This window comes from Salmo trutta, chromosome 19 (genome assembly GCF_901001165.1).
Source record: "Salmo trutta chromosome 19, fSalTru1.1, whole genome shotgun sequence".
Classification (NCBI taxonomy): domain Eukaryota; kingdom Metazoa; phylum Chordata; class Actinopteri; order Salmoniformes; family Salmonidae; genus Salmo; species Salmo trutta.
The window spans coordinates 5,102,160-5,116,014 of record NC_042975.1 but is presented as its reverse complement, the minus strand read 5'-3'; the positions used below and the strand labels follow the sequence as shown (position 1 = coordinate 5,116,014).

At 42.6% G+C, this 13,855-nt stretch overlaps 1 protein-coding gene across 2 annotated transcripts; it reads right to left on the bottom strand.

Annotated features, from left to right (window-relative positions):
- Nucleotides 1–1,575: 1,575 nt before the first annotated feature.
- LOC115153876 (pterin-4-alpha-carbinolamine dehydratase 2) lies at nucleotides 1,576–13,379 on the bottom strand. 2 transcript variants are annotated; one of them, XM_029699508.1, is made up of 4 exons: nucleotides 13,083–13,379; nucleotides 11,339–11,470; nucleotides 2,676–2,756; nucleotides 1,576–1,741 (listed from the first exon to the last, which is right to left on the bottom strand). In XM_029699508.1, exons 1-4 carry the CDS (start codon nucleotides 13,179–13,181, stop codon nucleotides 1,646–1,648), a joined length of 408 nt encoding a protein of 135 aa, XP_029555368.1. In that variant the 5' UTR covers nucleotides 13,182–13,379; the 3' UTR covers nucleotides 1,576–1,645. The 2 variants fall into 2 exon arrangements, with proteins under 2 accessions (XP_029555368.1, XP_029555369.1); XM_029699509.1 differs by having other exon boundaries at nucleotides 13,184–13,230.
- Between the last annotated feature and the right edge of the window lie 476 nt (nucleotides 13,380–13,855).

Genomic DNA, 13,855 nt, shown 5'->3' with positions numbered 1-13,855 from the left:
TATATCGATTAGGTCTACATTGATTAGGCCTACAAATTGATGCGTCTTGCCGACAAAATTGAACTTTTTTTTTGTTCCCTGAAAAGTCAAGATACCTGAAATGTGGCTGAAAGTGTACCAGGAAAAGTGGGATGGTCACCCTAAGACACAGGTCAATTTACTAGACCAGGCTACAATGTGTATTACCATGAACATCGAATAGGTCTACCGGTAGCACGTGATGTAGTGGTAAAGAAAAGAAAAGTGGATAAACTCTGATTGCCGGTCGCGGTAAAAATAAATAATGCGCCTTATACATCCAATGTAATTGTTTTCAAGGTGGGAAAACGTCCCCTCCACTAGGCGTACACCACTGCCAGTAGTCTACCCTCTCAAACCAAGGCAATTTTACACACCTGAACACACGCAGAACAGGCAGCCTACATTCAATTTTATTAATACATGAGTTGAATCAAAACATGTTTTACACCCTAGTTCATGAGTTGTCCACAATTCACGAGATAATGATTAGAGTCTTTCACAGATCGTGTGACATAAAACACTACCTTTCTTTGCATACATTAATTACAATGTTATTTGTAATTATTAGCATTTAACAATTCAATTTGAAGATTGAACTTAAACCCTGTACTAATCATGGATCTTGGAGATCTCGGGAAACTGCACTGTATGTGTAGCTATGCCAACGTAACATTTCAATATGTTTTGCAGTGAAAACAGTTGTCATGGGAACAAAAATCTCCCAAATAATGTAGGCCTATGCCATTGCAAAATCAAATGCTTGTAACTGAACGTTAACCTCTTCTAACAGAAATAATCACCTTATAGGCCTACTGTCATTAATGTATAGCCTACTTGTTGGATAGTCTTCCCTGTGGCTCAGCTGGTAGAGCATGGTGTTTGCAACACCAGTGTGGTGTGTGCAACGCCAGGGTTGTGGGTTTGATTCCCACGGGGGGCTAGTACAAAAAAAAAAAAATGCATGAAATGAAATGTATGCATTCACTACTGTAAGTTACTCTGGATAAGAGTGTCTGCTAAATGACTAAAATGTAAATGTAACTTGGATGTGAATTGGTGTCTAGTGATATTGGTGTCTAGCTGTAGGCTAGTGATATTGGTGTCTAGCTGTAGACTAGCTGTCTAGTGATATTGGTGTCTAGCTGTAGGCTAGTTGTATACTTTGAGGGGAATAGGTTTGAGTTGAAAAATGTATAATTGGTGGAGTACTGTGGATACCAATATCCCTGTTGGCTTCCCAGGCCCATGATGCCTAGGGTTAAGTACATTAACAATATTACACTGTATTACACACCAACTTATTACAGGGATTGCTTGGCCAAAAGTCATTTAATCTGGTAGTAACATTCTTTAAAAAAATAAATGTAAAGCTATACAAATATTTTTGGAGCTGGCCGCAGACACCCTGCACTACCTCCAGGGACCTGCAGTGGTCCGCGGACCCCACTTTGAGAACCCCTGGCCTAGGCAGTGCTCTATTTAATGATAAATTCCAACTGTAAGATAGAACCATATCATGATGGTGCATTTCATAAAAATGATTAGCCCTACACATTATAATGAATACATTTTATTTGAAATAAAAGGTTGTACAAAAATCATGTGACATATACAGGAGAAACATCTACATGGACAATGTCACTTTGTCAATAAACTTGGCCATCTTGATATCCCGTTTGGACAATCCTCCACAGTCATGAGTAGTTAATGTTATCTGGACCTGAAAACAAGAGAGAGTGGGAAAAAAAAACAAAGTATGAAGAATGACATATGAAAACAAAACAACTAAAAATGTTCCTCTAAACAAGATCATAGTTACAACACATCCATATCACCGCCTACACATCCATATCACAGCCTACACATCCATATCACAGCCTACACATCCATATCACAGCCTACACATCCATATCAGCCTACACAGTGGCGCAGCGGTCTAAGGCACTGCATTACAGTGCTAGAAGCGTCACTACAGACCCTGGTTCGATCCCGGGCTGTGATCGGGAGTCTTATAGGGCGGTGCACAATTGGCTCAGCATCGTCCTAGTTAGGGTTTGGCCGGTGTAGGCCGTCATTGTAAATAAGAATTTATTCTTAACTGACTTGCCTAGTTTAAATAAAGGTTAAAATAATAACCTACACATCCATATCAGACTACGTATTCAAGTCATATCATGTGTTTTTTATTTTATTTTTCAGAGCACAGTGGAAAGTATTGTGAAGGCCCAAAAAACCTGTAGACACTTTAATAAAGAGAGGATTAATGTTGAATTCTTCTCAGCGCAGTTGGTCCGCCACACAGTAACTCAGTGGCTAAAGCTTAATGCTGAGAGATTTTCAGGGGCACTGTTTTGTCATATCAACCGTGACTTATTTCTAAGTGGGGGAAAATACACTTATTAGCTGAGATTTTCTCAAGAAAATGTCTGAATTACTGTTGAAAGCTACTGCTTTCCCCCTGCTCATCAGTTTGACTTGTGCGCGATGGCCCCTGAAACATAAGAAAGCCCTCCCTGTAGCCTAACAATTGTTTCACATGGCAAATTCAACTCTAGCAAATGCCAGTTTGTGAAGGATATCAAACCATAGCTAATATAAAATTCGTATTCAGCAGTTCAACTCTTAAAATAAGGCAACAGCAGAGTTGTTACTACCTTGTTATAAACGTTGAACCACTCTGGATGGTGGTTCATCTTCTCTGCTTGCAAAGCCACTCGGGACATGAAGCCAAAGGCCTAGGTGAGGGAACCAGGAGAAAACAGAGTCAGTAAGCTGCTGGCCTCATGCTTTCTGAAATGCAGGAAGAACCTACACCACCAACACGCGTACACACACACACGCACGCATGCACGCACGCGCACACACACGCGTACACACGCACACACACACACACACACACACACACGCGCGCACACACACACACACACACACACACATACACGGTCTCTCTCTCTACATCTTTCTCCATATTTCTGGTGGGATGTGTGCACTCCAATCAGAGTCAGGCATGAAGGGAGTGATTCTGGTTTTTCTAATCTACAAAGAAGGGTACAATCCCTCGCTCTGCACCGTGTTCCCACTGTGAATAAATCAGGCAGAGCCATTTCAGAGCAATTTCCCACTGCAATCTCAATTAAGCCCCTAAATACTTCCTCCTCAGTTAATTACATAAACTGAAACGCCATTGTTTACAGGCCATCTCTGCAGCCAAATCTGTAGCTCCACCCACCTACTGACATGACAGGTGTGTCTCAAATGACACCCTATTTCTTATGGGCCCTGGTCAAAAGTAGTGCACTATGTAGGGAATAGGGCCCTGGTCAAAAGTAGTGTACTATATAGGGAATAGGGGCCTTGGTTAAAAGTAGTGCACTATATATAGGGAATATGGCTCTGGTCAAAAGTGATGCATTATATAGGGAATAGGGGCCCTGGTCTAAAGTAGTGCACTATATAGGGAATAGGGTGCCATTTGGGAGGCATCCGACTAAGCAGAATCAGAGAGAGGAAGTCACGTTTAGTCTTTAGTGTGTTGTAACCAATTTGGAGACCTCCTTTTTCTCCCCGGCATGATGTAACACGATCGGCGAACTTGATCAAATTGGTTATCAAGGAAACCATCTCCTGATCAATTTAAGTAATTGGCATATTCCTGCAACTTGACCCCTTGGCACCAATTTAGGTTTGCAGTCAGTCTGCTTTTTGTCAACTCTCATTGGCAATAATGGAGATTATTAAATAGGCCCGCTGCCAGGTCAGGTGTTGTCTAAATATTTCCCTCCCTGTGCTAACCAGAACTAATCTGCACCCTGTGACTGACTGACTAGTCTCCAAAACCCGACTCTGGGCAACAGTGACTAGGGTCTGGTTTCAATGACGGACTCTTTTGGCATAGAGAAACTACGTCACTACCTACTTCACCACCTTATCCGCTTGAATGAAATACTAAATAGTAGCTAGCAAGATGGAGTTTATATTATCTACAGAGTGTATTTCACAGGTGGCTAGTTTGCATCAACTACCTTCACTGCAAGGTTTTGTCCTGCAAACTTTGGTTTCGAATCGCAACGTTTTGGCATGTCTGCCTCATGATTTGTTGGGAGACTCTCTAGAATTGTTTTTTCCCTCATCGACGTAGACGGTGACGTACTGTAGTTCCTCTATGCCAAAACAGTCCATCATTGAAACCAGATCTTAGTCACTGTGTTGCCCAGGGTCGGGTTTTCCCGACTAGTGACTGACAAGTATACAGTCAACCGTGATCATGTTAATTATTACTTAACTAAGTCTAGTGTTCCTTTCAATGACATTCACACAGTGGACTACTTACACTGAACAAAAATATAAATGCAACATGTAAAATGTCAGTCCCATGTTTCATGAGCTGAAATGTAAAACAATTCCAGACATTTTCCATATGCAGAAAAAGCTTATCTAAAATTGTGCACAAATTTGTTTACATCCATGTTAGTGAGCATTTGTTCCTTGCCAAGATAATCAATCCACCTGACAGATGTAGCATATCAAGAAGCATGATCATTAACAAGGGTGCACCTTGTGCTGGGGACAATAAAAGACCACTCTAAAATATGCAGTTTTGTCATACAACACAATGCCATAGATGTCTCAAGTTTTGAGGGAGCGTGGAATTGGCATGTTGACTGCAGGAATGTCCACCAGAGCTGTTGCCAGAGATTTGAATGTTAATTTCTCTAGCATAAGCTGCCTCCAACGTTGTTTTAGAGAATTTGGCATTACGTCCAACTGGCCTCACAACTGCAGACCTCATGTAACCACGGCAGCCCAGGACCTCCACATCTGGCTTCTTCACCTGCGGGATCGTCTGGGGGGGGGGGTGCTGAGGAGTATTTCTCTCTGTAATAAAGCCCTTTTTGTGGGGAAAAACTCATTCTGATTGGCTATGTCCTCAAAGGCCCACCCATGGCTGCACCCCTGCCCATTCAAGTGAAATTCATAGATTAGGTCCTAATGAATTGTTCAATTGACTGATTTCCTTATATGAACTGTAACTCAGTAAAAATCTTTGAAATTGTTGCATATTGCGATTATATTTTAAATATATTTTATATTTAAAATACGCAACCTTTTTGTAGGCTATAGAATTTGGCCTATGTGTGTAAAATGTATGTTGTAACTTCTGTGGCAAGGAGGGAGGTCTCTTAGGGCAGTAAAATAAGTGTGCGTCCCAAAGAGCACCCTTTTTCCTTGTATAGTGCACTACTATTGACCAGAGCGATAGGGTTCCTCTACTACATAGGGTACATAGAGACACAGCCCAGTGTGGTTTAACCAAGGTCACCCAGAGGTCATCCCAACACTCCTCAGACAAGAGAAGGCACAACCCTCAGCTCTCGACTGACACCAAAAGGTCAGAGGTCAAGGACTCTCCCGCTCCGGACTGTGTGTTTACCTATCGTGAAGCCTACCATTGGGACACACAACGCACCGGCCCGTTGGCCACACTACTACAGCATACATACGAGCTGTCAGTGTCTGCTAATTTGACGTGACACAGCACAGACCACCATCTCAAATAATCAGAAACACCCAACAGACGGGCCAGTAGACCCTGGTTCCCCACGTACCGCTTTTTGACTGGCATTTTTGGGCTATTACCGCCGTGATTGTCATAAAACACTGGATGAGACCATTTGACGTCGGAGAGCTTTTCCCTCGTTGCGGCCGGGGCTGAAACACAGCTCTAGCTTCAAACACATGTGCCTGACATTTACAGATCGTTTTCCACCGCCTCGCGGTCCAAGGCTTAGGGACGCCTGGACTCTCTGCCAGGAGTAAGTGCATGCAGATTGTGCCACTGACCCCCCCTCCCCTCCCCTCCCCACCCGCTCCTCTACTCTCTCTCTCTCTCGCTCTCTCTGGTGATTACATTACCATCCAAGACCCATCAACACTAACGCTAGCTTCAAAATGTTCAGAACTCCACACACACATAGACAGACAGACACTGAGAGAGCGAGAGACAGCGACAGAGAGACAGAGAGAGACAGAGAGAGAGGTCACAAACGGAATGATGGTGCTGATGACCACACCACCTTACATTTCCCCTCCTCTAGGTCGGAAGATACATTCCATTGCCTCATAATTGGCTTCACATTGGCTCTCTCTATGGTACAGTAGTGCATCAACATTGTGTTGTAATCAAGACTTTCAAAGGACACATGATCCGTACTTATCCCCTGGGATTAACGTTCATAACATCGAACTTGAATATTTCATGAAAATAAACGTAATTCTATCGCACTGACAAAAGGTGCAGCATATCTATGACCCTATGAAACAAAAACAAAAAAATTGGTAAAGCAAATATCATATGGAACAAATGTTCATAAAAAAAAAAACGTCAACTCCTATTTATGTACTGCAGGGTTACCAGACGCTCCATAACTAAAAAGTCATTGGCTCCACCTCAATAGACAGCAAACGTCATGGCCATCTTGTCTTACCAAGATTGATAGGCCGATTATCTAACCACCTCCGCTTGGGCGCCACACCTCGCAGGTCCCCTCCAGCCATTTCACAACACAAGCAGCTCATATCAGATCAATGGAAGACTGCCTTCAGTTCCCAGGGAAAGTGCCATTTCATTTTCCAGACGACACGAAGGGGGGGGGGGGGGGGACTGTACTCCACTGAGCAGATTAAGCTGGTTTAGTTGTACGAAAACTTACTGAATACAAACAGAGCCCTTAATGAGAGGGAGGCAGGGAGCCCCTCTCAGAATATAAAGACAGGGGATCAGCTTCGTACAGAGTGGATCTGGGGGAAATCTCAGCCTCGTACAGAGTGGATCTGGGGGATATCTCAGCCTCGTACAGAGTGGATCTGGGGGAAATCTCAGCCTCGTACAGAGTGGATCTGGGGGAAATCTCAGCCTCGTACAGAGTGGATCTGGGGGATATCTCAGCCTCGTACAGAGTGGATCTGGGGGAAATCTCAGCCTCGTACAGAGTGGATCTGGGGGATATCTCAGCCTCGTACAGAGTGGCTCTGGGGGAAATCTCAGCCTCGTACAGAGTGGATCTGGGGGAAATCTCAGCCTCGTACAGAGTGGATCTGGGGGAAATCTCAGCCTCGTACAGAGTGGATCTGGGGGAAATCTCAGCCTCGTACAGAGTGGATCTGGGGGAAATCTCAGCCTCGTACAGAGTGGATCTGGGGGAAATCTCAGCCTCGTACAGAGTGGATCTGGGGGAAATCTCAGCCTCGTACAGAGTGGATCTGGGGGAAATCTCAGCCTCGTACAGAGTGGATCTGGGGGAAATCTCAGCCTCGTACAGAGTGGATCTGGGGGATAGCTCAGCCTCGTACAGAGTGGATCTGGGGGATAGCTCAGCCTCGTACAGAGTGGATCTGGGGGAAATCTCAGCCTCGTACAGAGTGGATCTGGGGGAAATCTCAGCCTCGTACAGAGTGGATCTGGGGGAAATCTCAGCCTCGTACAGAGTGGATCTGGGGGAAATCTCAGCCTCGTACAGAGTGGATCTGGGGGAAATCTCAGCCTCGTACAGAGTGGATCTGGGGGAAATCTCAGCCTCGTACAGAGTGGATCTGGGGGAAATCTCAGCCTCGTACAGAGTGGATCTGGGGGAAATCTCAGCCTCGTACAGAGTGGATCTGGGGGATATCTCAGCCTCGTACAGAGTGGATCTGGGGGAAATCTCAGCCTCGTATAGAGTGGATCTGGGGGATATTGAGGGAGTTATCAGCCTCGTACAGAGTGGATCTGGGGGATATTGAGGGAGCTGTGCAGATAGACAGATAATATCCTCTGGAACTGAAATGCAAATGTCTTCCACTCACAGCTCATGTCTGTGACCCAGGACAACCATAGAGACAAACAAACTATTTTTAAGGTATTTTCTGATTTTATTGAACAGATAAGAGGCTGACTGTGGAGAAAGACAGCGAGGTTGGGTCAATGGGCAGTAGGCCGGATTTGAACCTACGCCAACACTGTAGACGTGTGTTAGACCAGCCAGGCCAGAGATAGATAGCTGTATCTCTATGGAGACAACCCTACGGGACAACCAGGTGGCTAGGCCTCCCTGATATTACATAGAAGCGTCTAGACATGCCAGTGATTTAAACCTTTACCAATGGCACCGCCTTGTTGACAAACACATACAAAAAAAAAAAAAAAAAGTTTGTGAACTTTGAACTTTGTCTCATTGGCTGAAAATAAAGAGAGAAGATTTCTCATTCCTTAGCGGTTTGGCAGCAGCTCCTTCTGAAGAGAGAGAATCATCACCAGCCACCTTGTAAGTTTGAAAATAACATCCATTTGGCTTTAATGCGTGGTTACAGCTTTTATAGAGAGATTCTGGGGTCATGTCCCATATGGCACCTGATTCCCTCCCAGAGCTCTGGGGAAAAGTAGTGCACTAAATAGGGAATAGGGTGCTATAGTAGTGCACTAAATAGGGAATAGGGTGCCTATTTGAGATGTAAGCTTGGACTTTTATCAAGGCTCGGAGATAAAAGCTTAGACTTTTCTCCTTGGTGGATGAAAGAATGTTAAGAGGTTGATGGAATGTGTCATTGATTTACCTCCAGGTCACAGGTCATGGAACAAAACGATACAGCTACTGCCTATGTTGCCTCTTAAATTCAGACATTAAAATACTGTCATATGTATCCATCTGCTTCCCACTCCTCTATGAAAAACAGATGACTGTTAAATTATTATTTTTTTTTTAAATCAAATCAAGGAGTTTAGATTTCTAAATATTAATGACTACAGCTATAAAAAAAAATTTTTAAAAACGTACATAACTGTATAAACAATTATCTGAGCATAGAAATATAACAAGAGACATTTCCACATGAGACTGTTTGGATGCCAGTCAACAAGCACTGGTCCAGAAAAGGGATTTCAACGTTCAAACTGATTACATTTTTCTCCGCTTGACAAGGAAAATAACTCACATTTACTTCTCTGACTATTACAAATAAGAATGTGCTATACCCCACTCTCTGCAGATAAATTACTACTGGTTTGGTTACAGCATTATTTATGACAAGACTTCCACTTGCTGCTGTAATCAAAGTAATAAACATGAAAACTAAAACCCAACTGTCTTGTTTATTCCTGATTGGCAACTGTGAGTGGCATACAGCCTTCACTGTGCTCCACTCTCCATCCGCTCTGTTTTACACATGAATTGATGGGTAAAATACTAGCTCCCCCCAGAGGACAAGTGTGGAAGGGATCCCTTTATGGAAAGGGATGTGTGACTCATTAAAAACTCATGGGGATCTGATTTCGTCAAGCCCATCACTTGGAGATAAGTGGCAAATGGAAATCAGCCAGCATGTCACTCTTCATCTCCATCCCCCCTCTGGTAAAAGGCCCTAAAGAACAACTATAAAAAACGAACAACACAAATTGTGAAAATATATAAAAGAAAGGAGGGAGAACAAGGGAGGAAAAATGGACGAGATGTCAAATTGGAACAACTGAAGCTCGCCCCCATTCACCATGGGGCACAAACAAGGAACATGGACGGAGGGAAAGTTCCAAAGCGGGATTGTGAGGAGGAATGGTGGGATTGTTAGTGGTTTCTGAAGCAGATGAAACATTTTAACCAATTTGATTGTTTGTGAAAGAAATAATTCTGATCAAAATCTCAATTGCTGCCAAATGCCCCTCTGGTCTGCCTCATGTTAATGTGTTGTGACATGTGGAGGTAAGAGGAGAGGCTTTAGAGCCAGAGAGGGAGACGGCGGAGGTCAGAGCCCAGCCTGTGACTTCAAACGCAGCAAAGTGTAAAAACAGAATATGTTAGGGGCTAAAACAGCTAACCACTGGATCAACGTCCGCTAAGTGGCCTTGAGATGCTGCACTTTACATCTGGAAGAACAAAAAGAGACAAATTTACAAAAACGGTAAAACATGGACCTTGTGAAAACACAACTTCACATTTCCATTTTCTTGTCTTGTCCTTGTTGGAAAGGGGCTGATGGATTTTAAGGTCACTCTGCTGATTGAGATACATGCATTTGCACTGCTCAAAATACTTCTAAATTCACTCCTTACTCATTGAGAAAATGCTGACTCAAGGTGTAAAACAAATTAAGAACGGAGACTACTTATCTAGTATGAGGTTGGAAATAGGATAGTATTATTACACAAAAGTAGCTCACACACCTGTAGGCCCGTCATTGTAAATAAGAATTTGTTTTTAACTGACTTGCCTAGTTAAATAAAGGTTAAATTAAAAAGATATATAATAATTCTCTAAGGGATTACATACTCCAGACAGGACTGATTGAAATGGGGGGGGGTCCAAAAACCTGTCCCTCTCTCACTGCACCTGCAACCAATCAGCTACAAAATACACATGAATTTGTCCGTTTCCGATAGTAACTATTCCAGCTGTCTTTCTCCTGATCCTCATGTAACAAGTCTGAAGTCCACCAGTCCCAAATGAGCAGTATAACAGGACTAGGAAGTCACTACCTTTAGTGGAGGGAGACACACACCACACACACACACACCACACACACACCACCCACACACCACCCACACACACACACACACACACACACCCTGTACCAAACTATGCGGGATATCGCACTCCAACTGTCTCTACAGAGCTCCTCTACTACGAATGCCATGGAAGGTGTAACCATGACTTTTATTAACTTCTACTGGCAGGGGGAATAGACTCCAGGTGTAGCAACGGGTGTCACCTGCAATAGCACGGTGAGATAGTGCTATTCCATTGGCTGTAAGGGTAGCTGCCAGTTTACCCTTCCCTACGGAAACGCAGGGCCATATATACATACATACATACATACATACATACATACATACACACACACATATATATACATACATATTATATATATACACATACACACACACATACATACATACATACATACATACATACATACATACATACATACATACATAGTGACAACAGTGGATCATGGAAATAATAACAGAACAAAAAAAGGTTTACATCCTGCTCCATGCAATGGGACATTCGCTGCAATGGGACATTCGCTGCAATGGGACATTCGCTGCAATGGGACATTCGCTGCAATGGGACATTCACTGCAATGGATAGGGGGGGAGAAGATGTACGCTGGCAGAGCTGTAAAAATATTAACCCTGTTCTGTCAAACATACTGACCTAAAACTGGGCTTGGGGGTCAGAATTAGGTGTTAACTTTATTGTTAAGAGGATGAGGATATTGGATGGGGGGGGGGGGTGATGGGGGGGTTAGAGGTCAGGGGTCACACACACACACACACACACACACACACCTGATTAAAGGTTTTGAAGTGGAGCTCTTTGTAGATGGCATCCCGCTCCTCTACCTCTACCCAACCAGTAGCCTTCAGCTCCATTAGCAGCTGTTCTCTGTCAGCTGGGGGCAGCCAGTTGGGGTCACCAGACTGAAGGGACAACAGAGAGAAAACACAATGGCTGTATATAGAATAAATGTGTAAAACGACATCCCTTTTAAAAGTGACCTCTTGGGTGCATTCAGTGAAGTTAAAATGTTCACAACATTGCCTATAGAAATGTAACGAACAGACACATCAGTTCAACACAATACATTCTATACGGCCAGTGGGGGTCTCCAGTAGGCTGTCAATGTAAATATGAATTTGTTCTTAACTGACTTGCCTAGTTAAATAAAGGTGAAATTTAAATAATAAAAAAATAAATGATATGAGCATTCTGTTACGAAGTACACCCCTGGACTCTGGTCTGACCGATTTCATTAGGTGAAAATCAGTGGTGTAAAGTACTGAAGTAAAAATACTTTAAAGTACTACCTAAGTAGTTTTTTGGGGTTATCTGTACTTTACTATTTATATTTTTGACTTACTTTTATTTTACTACAATCCTTAAGAAAATGTTGTACTTTTTACTCCATACATTTTCCTTGACACCCAAAAGTACTCGTTACATTTTGAATGCTTAGCAGGGCAGGAAAATAGTCAAATTCACACTAATCAACAGAACATCCCTGGTCGTCCCTACTGCCTCTGATCTGGCGGACTAACTAAGCACACATGCTTCGTTTGTAAATTATGTCTGAATGTTGGGGTGTACCCATGGTTTTCTGTAAAAATAAAAAATAATCATGGAAATGATGCCATCTGGTATGCTTAATATAAGGAATATGAAATGATTTATACTTTTACTTTTGATACTTAAGTATATTTTAAACCAAATACTTTTATACAAGTAGATTTTTACTGTGTGACTTTTACTTGAGTCATTTTCTATTAAGGTATCTTTACTTTTACTCCAGTATGATTGTAGGGTACTTTTTCCACCACTGGTGAAAATGATCAGATAATGGTTGGTTTAATACGTCTGCCATCTACCAGCTGAGAGGTATAAGATATGGTTATAACCGTTCTCCCCTGTACATTCCCTAATCTTTGAGTAGTTTGTACCAGCCAGTGTATATTCAATGACATTATGGGAAATATAGCTACTACTATTTAGCAGTGCAACAGGTTGCATGAGAAAGACCCATAAATGTAACTCAGCAATGTAGCGCTCAGCAATGTACCACTCAACAATGTAGCGCTCAGCAATGTACCACTCAACAATGTAGCGCTCAGCAATGTACCGCTCAGCAATGTCACTACTCCACCTGCTGGAGAAAATAAAGTATGACGTGCCTTTAGCCATTCCCCCTACGTGCCTTTAGCCACTCCCCTTACGTGCCTTTAGCTACTCCCCCTGCGTGCCTTTAGCCCCTCCCCCTTCTTCATGGCGTACAGTATTTTGCAACAAAGGTGAAAAGTGTTACACTGTTGAAACATAGTGATAGTCAAGCTCTTTCACGATAAAGATATATTGTTGACAATGTTTTGGGGGAAACGGTTGCACAATGACACATAAAACGCTATCACGGTTCTCATTGAAATAGTATTGGGCCAGATGCAGCTGTCACGTTGCAAGTCTAACGATGCTATTTGCTGCAATGTACTCAACGACTACTAAATTAGTATTAATTTTATCGTCCCAGCCAACAGCACTTACCATTTTAGATATATATCTGGACAGTAGTACGTTGCCCAGTCTCTGGTATGCACACGGCCATACACTGCTAGCCCTGAGAGTAAACATTAACCCATGCATACCGTTTGGTCAACAGATCTGTCCCCGCTCACAAGTAGTCAATGTAGCATTTTTAATCATGTTCCACTAGATAGCACAGCCACAAAGTCATAATTGGCTATATCGTCAATAATTATAAAAACTAAAATGTATCTTTTTGTTCTTAATTTAAGGTTATGGTTAGGCATACGGTTAGCAGCGTGGTTAAGATTAGGGTTTAAAGGTTTAAAATGACATCAAGAAAATAATTTGCAGAAATAGGCGGGGTTTATGACTTTGTGGCTGTGGTAACTAGTGGCGACCATTTAAAACAGTGGCTGCCTGTGAAGTTGCCTGATTTAAAATTTTAAAAAATCAACTTTAATGTCCAAGTCCTCTTCAAAATCCAGGTTATTTCAAGTTACTGTGCCCCTACCTTCACATGTATAACCTGGTTAAAGTTAGCCCAAGAAGTACTCTTAAGGAGTCTACGTTTACTCCTGAACGTCCAAGGATCTTATATGTTATTTTCAGGGGTTAGACTGGTTTTTGCAGCCAAAACAGCAAAATACTCAGAATCGATTCACAATTGCAATACGGTTCTAGTAACATCAAAAATCATTTTTACAAATGCTAAATATAAAGCTACTGTGTACACTGTTTTTAACCGGCTTTTATCATAGTTGCAGCCAACGTTTTTCAGTGACAACACGTTT